Source organism: Sinocyclocheilus anshuiensis, unplaced genomic scaffold, assembly GCF_001515605.1.
Source record: "Sinocyclocheilus anshuiensis isolate Anshui unplaced genomic scaffold, SAMN03320099.WGS_v1.1 scaffold124, whole genome shotgun sequence".
In the NCBI taxonomy this organism is placed as follows: domain Eukaryota; kingdom Metazoa; phylum Chordata; class Actinopteri; order Cypriniformes; family Cyprinidae; genus Sinocyclocheilus; species Sinocyclocheilus anshuiensis.
This window is the reverse complement of record NW_015554082.1, coordinates 352367-369173: the sequence shown is the minus strand read 5'-3', so window position 1 is coordinate 369173 and position 16807 is coordinate 352367. Positions and strand designations below refer to the sequence as shown.

General features: G+C 34.9%; 1 protein-coding gene across 1 annotated transcript in view; it reads right to left on the bottom strand.

Annotated features, from left to right (window-relative positions):
• Positions 1-443: 443 nt before the first annotated feature.
• LOC107669054 (E3 ubiquitin-protein ligase RNF130-like) overlaps positions 444-16807 on the bottom strand; it is a 47204-nt gene continuing 30840 nt past the window's right edge. Inside the window, exons 5-10 of the mRNA XM_016461152.1 lie at positions 15537-15608; positions 8988-9070; positions 3808-3924; positions 2845-2849; positions 1067-1397; positions 444-631 (exon numbers count right to left, since the gene is read on the bottom strand). Of these exons, the coding sequence (XP_016316638.1) occupies positions 616-631; positions 1067-1397; positions 2845-2849; positions 3808-3924; positions 8988-9070; positions 15537-15608 (624 nt within the window). The 3' untranslated portion in view covers positions 444-615. The remainder of the gene's footprint in view (positions 632-1066; positions 1398-2844; positions 2850-3807; positions 3925-8987; positions 9071-15536; positions 15609-16807) is intronic.

Here is a 16807-nt window from a genome sequence, read left to right as displayed (position 1 = left end):
ACAAAGCGGAGTCCAGCCCGGGGTCGTCACATGTGGTTGCCGCAAGCCCTCCGGACGCTCATTCGTCGAATCCGCCGCCTCTGCTCACTCTAGCCCTCCGGCCATTCTACACGTTATCCCCCGGCCTCTGCTCACTCTAGGCCGCTGTGTGTCATGCTGTGTTTCGTTGTGAAAGTGAAACTACTTTGTTTGGCCTTATCGCTCCGGCCGGACAGGGCATCATCACAATATGGTAAGGGGCGTAACATTTCCGTCACACGCTTGAGGTATTCGGCCAATCACAATGCACTGGATAGCTGGCCAATCACAGCACACCTCGCTTTTTCAGACCGATGAGCTTTGTAAAAATCAACACGTTTCAGAAAGGTGGGGCATAGAGGAAAACAATAATGTACAGTATGTGGAAAATAATGTGTTTTTTGAACCTTAAACCGCATAAACACATTTCATTACACCAAATACACAAAATAATGTTATTTTTAGCAGCATTATATGACCCCTTTAACTCTAATAACACTACAAATGCATGTGTCTGAAACGGATTTGAAGTGTAATTGGCAACTTTATTTTTCAGGATGCATTTCTGTTTTAGAAATGAGGACGCCACAAATATCTTCATTCCAACTTCAGTCTGCAAAAGACAAAAATAAAGAAAAAACAACATTTAACAAGCACTGGTGTGAGGCACGTGGAAATAATAGAAAACTCATAGAAATGTCCTTTAGATGTGGGCACTACATTTTTAAGAAATAAAAATTAAAATGGAAATATAAAAAATACTAATTAAAACTGTAACAGTATCTTAATAATATTAAAGTAACACTGGTTTGTTATATATAAAATCTAAATAAACTTTTTAATAAAATTTGATCAAACTAATTTAAAGATTCTACAGCCCTTACAGCTGCATAATACTGACACTTTATATTTACTTGTAGAAAAGTAGTACATTAATGTAGTAGCACACTAATGTGACAGATCATGCTGTGCAGTAGATACTAAACGTATTTAGTGATGCTGTGACAATCTGAAAATCTTGAAAAAGAATATCTTGATCTATACTCACTCATAGGTGGGGGCGCTGGCAGTGGCTCTGATGATCATGTAGCAAAGTGTGAGAGCAGAGAGGACGCCGAAGCTGGCAACAATAAACCACTCTTCTGTTAACAGAGTAAAAGGGGGAGGGGTCATTTTCTGTTGAGGGCGGGGCCTGGGTATCATCTCGACAGAGAGCCGAAGAGAAGAGGAAACTGGCGACAGGTGGAGGCGTGAAGAAAAGAGGTATACTTCTCTAATCCATGGAACAGTAGAGGAAACCATAGGCAAGCGATGATCGCAAACAAGACAGATAAAACACGAGAGCGAAACTGAACGTAGCACACTCAGAGCACATGACACTTAGTGCTGGTTTAGCCATACATTTACAAAGCAGAGAGGGTTTTGCATCTGTTAGGAAGACCATGTCATTAGAAGATGCATCAATAATTATTCCACATAGAGTTTTTTTAAAAGCAATAAAAAAGGCAAAATTTTTACAGAATTTAGAGACAAGAAATTGTTAAACAGAGACCACTACGATTTCAGAAACAACCAAAACCCTTCTTTAAAACCATAAATAAATTGCAGAGCTGTTCAAGCAGATACACCTGCTTGGGGTTCTTTAATATAATTAATCACTGCAATACAAACGCAAACCAACAGGAGGGGTTAAAATTGCTGAACATAATATTTTAAAGACATAGCATCAGGACAAATGGTTGGTAAATAATAAATTATCCCACAAACGTGTAATTACCTTACATCTGTTTCTGCAACAAAGGTATGTAGTTCCTCGAGCATTTACTTATTTTACTTGCATGCAGTTTTCTGTTCTTTAGTTTAGTTTCATTGCACTCAACATGTGAGCTACTGCTCTGCATAACCTAATTAAAAATTCTGGCACAACCTAAACAATAAAATGACTTCAGAAAGAAAGCAAACGAGTGGGTGTCTGTTATTAAAAGCCAACTTGAGCAAAGCTGAGTCACAGGTTAAATAAAATAAAATAAAATAAAACCCTCTGATATGTTGGTATGCATTTTGTCTGAAATCTTTCCAAGTGTACCTTAAACTTTTTTAACATGCAAGAGAAGACAAGAGGAAAAGATATAATATGGAATATGAAGGGTGAATATGATGCCACCATATACGTACATATATTTTGTTTTTGATGAAGGTCTAAAGTTGTTACTATAGGTGGCTTGTTTGTGTAGCAAAACAATCAAATTTAAAAATTTGCCAATATTAATTTTCAAATATTATTTTACAACACATGGCATGGAATGTACATTTCAATCACTACATACAGCAACCACAACGAGAGATATAAGAAATAAAAAGGGGAAAACAGCAGTGGCTGATAGAAAAAAAGTGCATTCTATCACCTGGATTAGCCATTATGTCAAATAGAAAATGCAAGTATCATAAAAACAAATGTGTAACACAGAGATTAAAATAAACTGCTTAACTCTTTTAAAAAAAAAAGAAAAAAAACATGAATACAAGATAAAATAGTATTATTTTAAATAAAAATAAAATAAATAAAAAAATATATTATAAAATTGTATTTTATAAAATAAAATAGGCCCACTTAAGTCAAAAGGAAATTTCTTTGTTAAAATGTGTTTGAACTGTTTTTTATAAAAACGTGCATTATTACAACTAAAATATTAAAAACGCACGCTATACAGGCTGAATTCCTCCATCACTTCCTCTCTCTCTTTTATTAAACAACAGTGGGAGTTGGATCTCTGCCTCACATTTGATGACGAGACTTGGAACCAGATCCTGTCCCGTTGTTCATACCTCCTCTATTTGTGCACGTCATAGTCTTATCCAATTAAAATTTATTCACCGAATGTACTGGACAAAAGTGAGGTTGGCAAAAATCAAGCCTGGTATTGACCCTCTCTGTGATCGTTGCCATCAGGCCCCTGCGGATTTAATACATATGTTTCAGCTATGTCCATCCATTACTACTTTTTGGCTATCAATCTTTAATTGCTTTTCTTTAGTGACAAAGAAACAGATCGAGCCTTGCCCTTCTCAGATCTGTAATAATTCAGGCAATCCATCCCATTTAAACAGCAGGGATTGATGTTATTTTCAAGAACATAAATCATTATAAAATCATAACAACAACAAATCAAATAAGAGCCATTGGAATGTCACAACCTGCTGCCCTCCGAGATCTATGTGTCGGTTGTTTTTGTAATAAATTTAAGTCAGTGTGTGTTCACATAGCTGTACTTTGGGGAAAATTGTTCCCAGAATATAGCTATACAGTAAATGTGACAAAACATCTCTTCAGGGACGTCTGCAAAAATAATAATAATAATAATGATAATAAAAATAATAAAATAAAATAAAACAAAAATATTATACAAAGTGAATCATTTTCTAAAAATGCAGGTTTTCTTTTACAGGGATGGTTGTTTAGATAGGTCTATAGTAATTAGAATTATCTTAATATAATTACTATTAATTATTTAAATAATAAATCATTAATATTTAAACGTGTGTGTGTGTGTGGTCCTGGTATTCCCTACATTATGGGGACCAGTAAATTTTGACCTTGTGGGAAAATGTTTTGATCCCTATAAGGTTATAAATCATACAGAACAATCTTTTTTTGAAAATCTAAAACTGCAGAAAGTTTTGCGTGCAGTGTGTACAGTATAAAAACCATGAATTCTATTACATCCCCATAAAACATGGAAACCCAACACGTACGTACGTGCGTGCGTGCGTGCGTGCGTGCGTGCGTGCGTGTATGTGTGTGAGCTCACCATAATTCCCAGAGCTTTGAGGATGTTGAGTTTACACATCGGACAGGTGCAGTGCTCATTTAGCCACGGATCCACACACATTTTATGGAAGACGTGCCTGAAGAGAAAGAAAAACATTTTCATAGCCATAAATAAAGCACTTATGCATGTTATAATCATCCGTTTACTTTGTGTACATTTAAAGTGTTATACATTTGGTTGCAACACCATAAATATTAATGAAATGTTTCTAATCATTCTATTTCTATTATAACGATGTAAGACCATGAGATGCAGCATCAAGCCTTTGATATCACCATACCTCGATAAATATTTGAAACTGCTCTAAGAACACTGGTGCAAGAAGGACATTACATGTAAAAGCACATTACACATTTATATTACATCCAGAGAGAGGAGAGAGTGAGATTGGAAGATTAAAAGCAAGAAGCTGGTGGACTTCAAAGGAGCAACATGAGCTTTCACAGAGAGCTTTTGAGTCTCTTTCTCCTCCTCCTCATATCCGGCTGCCGCACAATCTGAGCTGTGTTTACTCCAGGAAAGACCCTGGGCTCTCGATAGCGGAAACCCTCTTCATGAGGGAGATTCTCGGCACAAGACAGCCATTGAGGCTCATGCTAGAGACAAGGTCGCCATTGAGGCTCTGAAGATTGTGAAGAATCTTTATCACTGCATCAAATTTATATTTAAAAATTAATCCTAATGTATTTTAGTAAATGCACACAAAGTTTTGAAACAACTCATTAAAACGGACTGTTACAGAAGTGCATCGAACTAAGTCTAACACTATTTTTGTTTTCGGAGTCTTTAGGAAATGTAACGCCCAAATAAAAATACATCAAATACACAACCATTTGAAGTTTCTATTAATCAAAGAATCTTAAAATATGCATAATGGTTTCCACAATAATATTAAGCAGCACAGCTGTTTTCAACATTGGTAATAAGAAATGGTTCTTGAGCATCAAATCATCATATTAGAGTGATTTCTGAAGGATCATGTGACACTGAATGTAATGTCTAATGAGTAATGGCTGCTGAAAATTCAGCTTTGTCATCACAGGAATAAATTACATATCGAAATACATTAAAATATAAAACAGCTACTTTAAATTGTAATAATAGTTCACAATATTACTGTTTGTACTATACTTCTGAACAAATCAATGCAGCCTGGGTGAGCTTAAGAGGCTTTAAAAAAAAAAATACAACTTAAAAATCAATGCAAATATATTCAATATATCACTCATCCCTACTGCATTCAGCCCAGCAGCCTCAAACACAGCAAAAGGGGGCCCAAAACCACATTTTAAAACCCCTCAAGTGAGTATGCTATAAGTTCCCAAAGGAATAAAGGCAGGTTCCTCAGCTAAGAAGTGTTTCGAGAAAGATTTGAATACAACCTGAACAGAACTACTGGGCAAGAGAGTTTGTGGAATACAGCTGCAGCAATACATTTCAGAGGGGTTATCTAAGGATGTTAAATAATGCTAAGTGCCAATGACACTGTGATTTATGGGTGCTAAAAGGACGTATGCTTCTGAAATGATCCTGTACTGAAGCAACATGCAGACAAACTCCAACAAAGCTTTATTTGCTTGGATGGAGAACATGCAAACAAGGGTCAAATTAATTAATGATGAGGGTGCTTACAACACAAAGGATACATAAAGAGATGCATACCACCAAAATAAGACAGACCAGCTCTGTGTGTGGTGTGGACCCACTCTTTATGATCTGTATTATTTTACAATTACCATAGCACATGCATATTTAAATACAAATTTCAGTCCACCATGACAAAACAGTAAGTCATATCCATTAAATGAAGGGCACACCCCTAAGAAAGTTAAAGCGAAGCTAATGCACAGGGACGTAAATTGAATGGCCATGGCTAGGTCAAGTGTGCTGCCATTACTTGTGCTATAAGTTATTGATTGCGGCTGGAGATGCTTAAGCTTAAGAGAGCAGAGATACTCACCTTAAGAAGAGATAACCATAAGATAAGAACAGATGACAACCATCTCCACACACACACACACTAAAAAGTTTAGGGTCTTTACTCTTCAGTGTCTTCTTCAATGTCACATGATCAATCAGAAATCATTCTAATATGCTGATTTGTGCTCAAGAAATATTTCTTATTATTATCAAGGCAGAAAACAGTTGCTTAATGCTGCTTGATATTTTTTGTGGAAACCGTGACACTTTTTTAAAGGATTCTGTGATTAATAGAAAGTTCAAAAGAACAGCATATATTTGAAATAAATGTTTTGTAACATTACAAATTACTTTACTGTGTCTTTTGATCCATTTGATTGAATAAATATAAATATACATTTCTTTAAAAAATCTAAACATGTTATTCCAATGAAAATAAAATTGTTTTTTATAAACTTTTATCAAAATGTAGTAATAATCTAACCAATAGCACACTGGCAGGAAGAACTAATATTAACCCATAATATTAATGCTTCTCTTCATGATCCAGTGATCTTGATTGTTAAAATCTTGCACTATATGTATATCGTGAATATTTCTACTTTTTTTTTTTTAAGAAATAAACTATATGATCAAAAAATAAGTAGACACCTCTTTACGACAAATTGGTTTAGCTATTCCAGTTATTCCAGTTCAAATCTCCAAACAGATCTTAATTTTACAGCATAGAATGACATAACTGTATGACAACTCTATGGTAACATTGGGTAGGGCCTTTTCTATCCCAGCATGACAATAAACCTGGTGCACAAAGCAAGTTCCATAGAAAAAGTTTGGAAGAACTTGCCTAGTTAAACCTTAAACCCCTATTGAACAGCTTTGGGATGAATTGAAATCGGTTATGAATCATTCAACGTCACTGCCTGTCCTTATGGAGGTCATGCATTTGGATTATGTATTTAAACTTTTTTTTTTTTTGGAATTTGCTTCCTTCTTTTAATTGAACACCTTTTTGCAGATCCCTCAGAGCTAAACTAGCTGTGAATATCTAATGCTGAACAGTAAATATGATAAATATAATGAAATCAAAGATAAGTGTCTGTTTTCTTTCCTGTGTTGACATCAAGTCTTCAAACAGGAAATTACAGCAGCCAATATTTTTAATGTCCAAAATTTTTAATAGCCAATGGGCTCTCATTTATATATTTTGCCACATTTTGGGAGTGTGTTACCATATACATGGCATGAAATGCAACATTTATGGAATAAAAGTTGAATTTCATGGGGTCTACAATGCTTGGTACTTTAAGACCTGGATGGTCATCCAACCGTTTCTCACGATGTCTAAGAGTTTCAGACTGGTTTGTTGCTGGATGCCAGCAGCTGTCTGAGGCAGCACAGGCTGCAGCTCACGAGTGTGTTATTTGATCTGACTGGAGTGAAGCAGTGATTCAGCCGTAAGCAGAGAACAATGCAATTAACCTGGCTCTGGATTAGTGCTTCATCGCTGCTGTACAGTTGTAGAGACAGAAAGAGGGAGCGAAAGAGATAATAAGGATAGAGCGTGAGTGGGTGTGGATGAAAAGAGAAAAATATCAATGCTAGTAGATATCATGGAGAGATGACTGATACTGTACTTGAGATAGCTCACCAATTTGTATTTATTTATTTTTCATTTTTTAAATCATTTACTCATTCCAAACCTGTATGACTGACTTTCTAGCATCAAACGCAAAAGGAGATATTTTGCAGAATGTCCAAGACATTTCATAAAATGAAAGAGCAGAAAGTCATACAGGTCTGGAACAACATGATGGTGAGTAAATGACAAAATTTTCATCTACTTTAAAAGGAAGCACCTAAATTCCTAAAAACATTAGCAACAAAGATATGTATGTCAAAAAGAGGAAGGAATAATCGTTAAAAAACTGGTGAGTTACTGCACGCAGCAGATCACAGTGTATCTATATAAGCATTTATAGCATGTGAACATGTACAGTATGCGTGTTTGGTGTAAGATGATCCACAAAATTAACAGCTAGACTTCCAGCTGTGTGACCGGGTCATACTCGGCAGATGGTGTCTGAAACTGTAGGAAAGGGCATGTTAGTGTGTTTGTGTGTGCATACTGTATGTCGCATCCCTTTAATATACTGTGCATGAATAGTGTGTATCTGTTTGTAAGTACAAATGCGTGTGTGTTTGTGTTTTGGCTGCCTAGAGGTCACTGGAAGCTGAGCTGCTAAAAATAAGCAGAGCGGGTTTGACAGGGCAGTGATTCACAGCAACAGCAGTGCCATATTTCCTCAACACACTCACATCTCACAACAGCAAGTGACCCCTGATCTCCCTTTCTCTCTCCAAATGTCATTTGACCATTATTCAAAGTCTGGGGTGAAAACCAAATTGCACTGGATAATGCAAAAATATTTTGCCAGCAGACAACATAAGCCAAAATGTTAAAATGGAAAAAAATATATATATATAATTTACTACCATAACGAGCAGTTTCTGTTTAAATTCTGAATAAAAACATCAAAGGGTTAGTTCACCCAAAAATGAAAATTCTGTCATTAATTACTCACCCTCGTGTTGTTCCAAACCCGTAAGACCTTCGTTCATCTTCAGAACACAAATTAAGATATTTTTGATGAAATCTGAGGGCTCTCTGACCCTGACTGTCGTGAACGCGCGTCCACAAGTGACGCAGTAGAGATGAAAATGTGGAATAAAGTCGTTATTTTTGTTTTTTTTTGCGCAAAAAACGTATTCTCGTAGCTTCGTAACATTACAGTTGAACCACTGATGTCACACGGACTACTTTGTTGATCATCTTGGTACTTTTCTGGACCTTGGGTTTGGAACAACACGAGGGTGAGTAATTAATGACAGAATTTTAATTTTTGGGTGAACTAACCCTTTAAGGATAACCTTAATATAAATTGAATTATTATTATTATTACTCTTACAATACAACAACAACAAAAGAGATTAAAAATCTATTTAAAAAAATTAAAAATGTATATTAATAGTAGTAGTAGTAGTAGTAGTAGTAGTAAAATTAAGAAATTGTGAACCAGCATTTATATATATATATATACTGTATATATATATATACATATACATATATTTTGCAGAAAATAGTGGATATTTCATTGACCTTGTTTCACAAAGCGAAACTAAATGCATATGTAAATACACAGAGACACACAAACTTACTTGCAGGGTAGGATCCGGACCACATCGTTGAGCTGATAACCTTCAATGCACACTGCACAATGATTAAAATCTGGCTCTGTTTCCTGCAAAACATGAACACACGATGAAGAATAAAGATAGCCTTTTCATTAGTCAAAATATAGCTAAAAATGTAATTTTCAACATTAGAAAGTTTCATTAGGATACAGATACAGGGTACATCAGGGCAGTTTTAGGATCATTTGCCAGTCAAACAAGAACAGGACTGTCAAGTGATCATTTTTACAGAAGCTAAGCTAAAATGCAATAAATGACCACTGACCACACATAAAGTGAAAATGCTGTCTGACAAGACACATCAATAGGCAAGATAATGTTGCTAAATTGTATTTATGTATTTTTTTTAAAACAATTACGTGCAGCTGCATTTTTGACCAATGCTACTCCACAGAAATAGAAACCAAGTGACCATTGTAAGGTTCAGCTGCTTATCACGTGTTGGATGTGACAAGCTAAGGACAAAAAAAAGGAAAACTGTTTAAGATAAATCAATATCAATACAGAAATATAACATACAGAAACACTCTTAATTTAACTCTCTTTAGGACCTTGAATCTTCCCCTACTATTTCTACTTAAGCATCACAAGCCCATTATTATTAAATATGTATGCTGGCCTTATGACACGTATCTGTGAGAAATGGGAATAAGGCAGGTGTGAAATTCTCTTGAAACTCTTGGCAATGTGCTTTGAGTACCTGCATTTCGCTCTATATTGATCTGATCTCTTGACCTCCTCGCTGCCTCGTCCTTGTATTCCTCTTGCCCAGCTATTCTCAAGTGCACCATTTAAGGTTCAGATACCACACTCATACATTTGATTATAAAGTCAAACTAATATGAAATTCTTTATTAAATAGATGAGATTAAAATGGTCTAACTACGGTATAGCAATCTGTACAGTTACAATAGCAAAGTATGTAATGTCATGTACACAGTATTGTATGCAGACTGCTGTTAACATAAGAGCACACTGCACATAATAATCTCTTTCTTAACTTCTGACAGTCCAGTCAAACAATACATCAAGGGTTTAAATGCACAATAACTGTTTTTATGTACGAGGTGATAACTAGCTGTCACTCACTTAATTAAAAATGCATGTAAATGAGGTCACCTAAAAACATGTGATCTGCATAATGAGTATAGTGTTGAATAATACAGTTAAACAATATCATTGCATAATGCACGTGGTTTACATACTACTTCAACAAATAGTAGGGCAGCAAAATATACACTGTAAGCTGTTCATTATGCAGTAAGCTAATATTTCAGCTAGTATGTTATTATGTTAAAACACGTGGCTCCTGTGACAAGAGAATACATGTGTCCTAAATATAGTGACACCAAAAATGCATAAATAGCCCTGATACAGTGCACATTTTTATCATATCAAATATCATATACACAGCCACCTGTGACTGAGAGCAATAAAATAAAATTCAATCTTATTTTATCCATAAAGCAAGCAGGAAAATGTGTAATATTCTAATTGTGTAAATGTTTTTTAGTGACACTTATTTAGACACAGTTTTACAATTCTAGGAACACTTAAATAAAAAGTAAAGATCAAAACGAGCACATAGTATTATGGGATGAAGTCATTTTGGCAAATGAAGTAGGTCATTTGGGTATTCCATGCACACCGTAAATTTGCATACTCTGCAAAGTACACTTACGGCATACTACATTCCTAGTATAAGGTATGATAGCATGCCATTCTGAACATTCAGACTGTATTTTGTGTCAAATAATTTCCTAACACGGATCCCAAAAATACTGGAATATAAATAGAATAAAAACAGAAAGTAGTGTGGAAAACATTCCATCAGTGTGGTTCTAGAAACTCATGTCAACTCTCAGAGAAAACTATAGGAAGCTGCTTGGGTAACAGTGTCTCTATCTACTTATTGCAGGGTGACTGAGCAGGAGAGAGCGATCGTTCAGCAGATTTAGTAGATACAATGTGTCAATACAGATGCTGTATTTCTCTGGCTCTGCTTTCAGTCCATCTGTCACTTGACTGACCTATGAGGGCAGTCTGAAGCGAATCTTGACACCACAGAGGAAACACTGCCTACTTATAGGAGTGACTAGTGATCTGCATTTCTTCATATACATTTTTTAAATAATACTAAGCTTCAGTGTTTTATAAGCCTTTATTATCAATTAAGAAAAGCCTAATTATGACAGTTATGACAAGATCAGCTAGTGCAGTGATGTTTATGTGTTGATATAAGCTTATTTATTATTTTATTTGATTTTTGCAATGAACAGTATTATCATTAACTAAAGCTATCAAAAATCAGAAATTCAAATAAAGCTGAAATAAAATAAAATAAAAACGTTCGATGAAAAACTTTAACTTAAACAAAAAGGAGAAATCTTAAATTCGCAACTAACTGAAATAAAGTCTTAGTACTAAAATTATTCAAACAAAAACTGAAATAAATTAAAGCTGAATAAAAAAAATAAATGACAACAGAAATAACAATATTACTAAAACAAACTAAAATAAAAAAGAAAATGTAAAAAAATCTAAACTTTCAATTCAAACTATTAATACATACTATAACAGTATGTAAATAATACTAAAATGACACTGACAATGAACATCAGCATATCATTAATTCACTTTTTAAATCCATTAACAAGTTATAGTGCTACAATAACTGCTTAAGTGGCATTCTCACCCAGTATTTAATAGGACTTCATACATTTCCTATAAGACTTAACGTTATGCAGCAACAACACTTTCAAATATTATTTATATATTATGATAGCATAAATATACCTCTAGTAGCAGGCAACGCATCACTCAGGCAGCTAACTAGACCTCCCTGGGCACGGAGCCATTTAGAAAGTGACAAAAATCCTCCTAGGTTTTATATCACACTGCCCTGCTCTTCCTGGAAGCATCTTCTCTACTCTAGATGCTATTTCCGTCACCTGGCAGTGTCCTGTCTACTCTGCATGGTCAAGGTCATGTTGTGGCGGGTGGTGTTCGGTTTCTAATGGGCCCCTCTCAGCGTGAGAGTCATCGACTGTGGTCCCTGCAGAGGGATGTGGCCGATACTCAGAGGCTTAGAGGCTTCAGCCAAGGCAGTGATGCTGTAAGGATGCATCAACGCTGGAAAATGCGTCATAACTGATCGAAAAAGTGTAGGCGATCACTTGAAAAGGAAAAGGAAAAAGGAGAGAGACCGAGAGAGAGAGGCAGCGGAAGACAGACAGATGTTCTCTCACTCAATCTCTACTGAGCATGACCTCTCAGATGAAAAGGTTTCAATTTCTTGCAGCACTTCTCCAAGGCCACTGATGTTTTATTCATGGCTGATGTGAGCTGACCTTGACTAGGCTATGAAACACACTGAGTGGCACGGCTCCACCTCTTCTCAAAACCGAACAGCTGTGAAGTCTCACGACCCTTCTTACCTCATCGCTCACCTGACAGTCATTCACCTTTACACAGGTCAATGTCTTTCTTTGGACTTTGTGGTACATTCAGCAAGATTACTTTTAGAGATGAACCTAAACTGTCTGTCACCAATATTTAACCACCAATTATTGATTAAATTAGACCTTGAGCAAAGGTTTAATATGCATTGTATTATTATACAAGCAATGATGCACTACATGCATAAATATACTGTGCATTTCTTTTTTTTAATCCTGAGATCCCTAGTTACTTTATTATAAAGAGGACAAAAAAAAGCAGTGCAGTGTTGTTTGTTTTGCTGTAAACAGAAAGATGGATTTCAACAGGTTAACCTGATCTGAGTTTGCTTTTTTATTATATTTTAAAAATGTTAAAAGCTGAATTTACAGCAGCCAGAATATATGCTGATTTAGTGCTCAAGAAACAGTCAATGTTATAAACAGTTGTGCTGCTTAATATTTTTATGGAATCTGTCATACATTTTTATGATACTTGGATGAATAGAAAGTTCAAAAAGCAGCATTTATTTGAAACAGAAATGTTTTGTAACATTATAAATGTCTTTATTGTCACTTTTGATTAATTTATGAAATCCTTGCTTAATAAAATATTAATTTCTTTAAAAAATATTATGCATTATACTATGCAAGCAATGATGAATTCACTGTGCTCTTTTTTTTTTGTTAAAACCAGTACATGCGGTGCAGTATTGTTTCTTTTGCTGTAAACGGAAACAAGGATTTAAACATTTTAACCTGCTCTGAGTTTGCTCTTTTAATATATATATAAAAAAATTTAAAAAAGTAATTTAGTCCTGAATGAAGCTGAATTTTCAGCAGCCATAATATAAGCTGATTTGGTGCTCAATAAACACTTATTACTATCAATGCTGAAAACAGTTGTGCTGCTTAATATTTTTATGGAAACTGTCATACATTTTTTATGATACTTAGATAGAAAGTTAAAATAGCATTTATTTGAAATAGAAATGTTTTGCAACATTATAAATGTCTTTACTGTCACTTTTGAATAATTGATGAAATCCTTGCTGAATAAAAATATTAATAAAAAAGTATTATGCAAGCAATGATGCATTTGTACATGTAGTGCAGTGTTGTTTGTTTTGCTGTAAACAGAAAAACTGATTTCAACAGTTTAACCTGCTCTGAGTTTACTTTTTTAAATTATATTTTAAAAATGTAATTTAGTTCTGTGATGGCAAAGCTGAATTTACAGCAGCCAGAATATATGCTGATTTAGTGCTCAAGAAACAGTCAATGTTATAAACAGTTGTGCTGCTTAATATTTTTATGGAATCTGTCATACATTTTTATGATACTTGGATGAATAGAAAGTTCAAAAAGCAGCATTTATTTGAAACAGAAATGTTTTGTAACATTATAAATGTCTTTATTGTCACTTTTGATTAATTTATGAAATCCTTGCTTAATAAAATATTAATTTCTTTAAAAAATATTATGCATTATACTACGCAAGCAATGATGAATTCACTGTGCTTTTTTTTTTGTTAAAACCAGTACATGCGGTGCAGTATTGTTTCTTTTGCTGTAAACGGAAACAAGGATTTAAACATTTTAACCTGCTCTGAGTTTGCTCTTTTAATATATATATAAAAAAATTTAAAAAAGTAATTTAGTCCTGAATGAAGCTGAATTTTCAGCAGCCATAATATAAGCTGATTTGGTGCTCAATAAACACTTATTACTATCAATGCTGAAAACAGTTGTGCTGCTTAATATTTTTATGGAAACTGTCATACATTTTTTATGATACTTAGATAGAAAGTTAAAATAGCATTTATTTGAAATAGAAATGTTTTGCAACATTATAAATGTCTTTACTGTCACTTTTGAATAATTGATGAAATCCTTGCTGAATAAAAATATTAATAAAAAAGTATTATGCAAGCAATGATGCATTTGTACATGTAGTGCAGTGTTGTTTGTTTTGCTGTAAACAGAAACAGGGATTTTGACAGTTTCACCTGCTTTGAGTTTGCTTTTTCTAAAGTTATAATAGTGAGCAGATACGTATCACCATCCAGCAATTTCCAAAGGCGCCGTGTTTTGTTTATGCTCTTTAGGCGTCTGCTTTTAAACCGCATGCACTCTGTGTAGACTGTAATGTATGGGTTGCTGCTAGACAGCAAGGCTGGTGGGAGAAAACTGGATTTAATGTGAATGCGTTTCTATCTACTTGTATTTTTCAGTTGTTGAACACAGCTGTAAATAACCAAGCTGTGTGCGTAAAGAATGTGATTAAGCACTCAGAAGAATAGTGACAGACTTATTTATCTGCAGTGCGTACGTGTCCAGTGAGTCCTTCATGGAACACGGAGATGCATTATGAATGGAGAATTGCACAAACAGTTCCATAATAGGACACAGTGCTGCTTACTATAGCCTGGCAAACATGACATGGATAGAGTCGAGCCTGAGAAAAGTAAACAAGCAATGACGTCAAAAGACCTCACCTTGTCCCCTCTTTTTACTGTCCTGGTAGTCAGCTTGCTAATGGCCTTCTTGGCAGCATCTCCCAGCCGTCGCTATAGTAACAAAGGACAGAGAGGAGACAGTAATTCACATAATTTTAGATTCACAGCTTGACTTAATGAAACAGGAAATTAAAATGACTAAAAGTTGGGGAATAAAAGACTGAACATCAGGAAAAAAATTGCAATTCGCACTCTGTGTAGACTGTAATGTATGGGTTGCTGCTAGACAGCAAGGCTGGTGGGAGAAAACTGGATTTAATGTGAATGCGTTTCTATCTACTTGTATTTTTCAGTTGTTGAACACAGCTGTAAATAACCAAGCTGTGTGCGTAAAGAATGTGATTAAGCACTCAGAAGAATAGTGACAGACTTATTTATCTGCAGTGCGTACGTGTCCAGTGAGTCCTTCATGGAACACGGAGATGCATTATGAATGGAGAATTGCACAAACAGTTCCATAATAGGACACAGTGCTGCTTACTATAGCCTGGCAAACATGACATGGATAGAGTCGAGCCTGAGAAAAGTAAACAAGCAATGACGTCAAAAGACCTCACCTTGTCCCCTCTTTTTACTGTCCTGGTAGTCAGCTTGCTAATGGCCTTCTTGGCAGCATCGCCCAGCCGTCGCTATAGTAACAAAGGACAGAGAGGAGAGAGTAATTCACATAATTTTAGATTCACAGCTTGACTTAATGAAACAGGAAATTAAAATGACTAAAAGTTGGGGAATAAAAGACTGAACATCAGGAAGAAAATTGCAATTCAGATTTTGATAAACAAGGTAGAGCTGAATAATAATGCAGAGGAGAGAGCATTAGCAATATTAATAGTGATAAAAGCAACATATTAGAGTGTCTTATTCAGAATTGTATAAAGCAAATGAGGCTGAGTTAGTGAAAGGCCTGACAGAGAGGGCCATAAATAAAAGACTCTAAGTGCAGCCTGTGATGGGCGGTTCATTGTCTGTGTGTGAGTTTATGAGTGTTTGTTCTGAGATGTCCTCGGTCTTCATTCTGCCAGTTTATTGCTAAATAAACAGCTCAGTGATTTACCGCCGACAGTTTACAAAAAAAGCCAAAGGGGCAACCAGGGCCAAAGGATTTGTGCTAGCTAAACTGTGCTTGTGTGTGCTATATTTGCAAGGGTCTCAAAATGTCCTCTCAAATATAGACACAAATATACTGACTCATGAGGATGTCTTCACAAGTACGGTTCATAAAATGGCCAAATGATGTTTTAATTAAAATCTAAAAATGCCAAAGGGGTTAGGGTCAGTCTGCACTAATTATAATAAGCTTAATTAAAAAACAATAGAAGTCAATGGAAGGTGCAGTATGTGTGTGTGCCAGTGTGTGTAAATGTTTGCGATTACATTTAGGTTAGATGCCACCAAAACACTAAAATGATCTGTTAATCTGCTAAATACTCAATCCATTTAAAATGTTTATGAAAGACGTCTCTTATATTGACCATTTATTTCATTTCTTTGATAATACAGTAAATAGTAATACAGTAAAATACAGCAAATAGTAATATTGTGAAATATTATTAGAATATTTATTAGATCCTTCAGAAATTATTCTAATATCAATCTGGTGTTATTTTAACTAATGGTGGAAACAGTTGTTCTGCTTAATATTTTTGTGGAAACTGTCATACATTTTTAGGATTCTTGGATAAATAGAAAGTTTAAAAGAACAGCATTTATTTTTTTTAACATTATAAATGTTTTTACTGTCACTTTTGAATAATGTATTGCACTCTTGCTGAATCTTTTTTTTTTTTGGAAAAATTATGGTAGCCGATCACTCCAAAATCAGCTAACA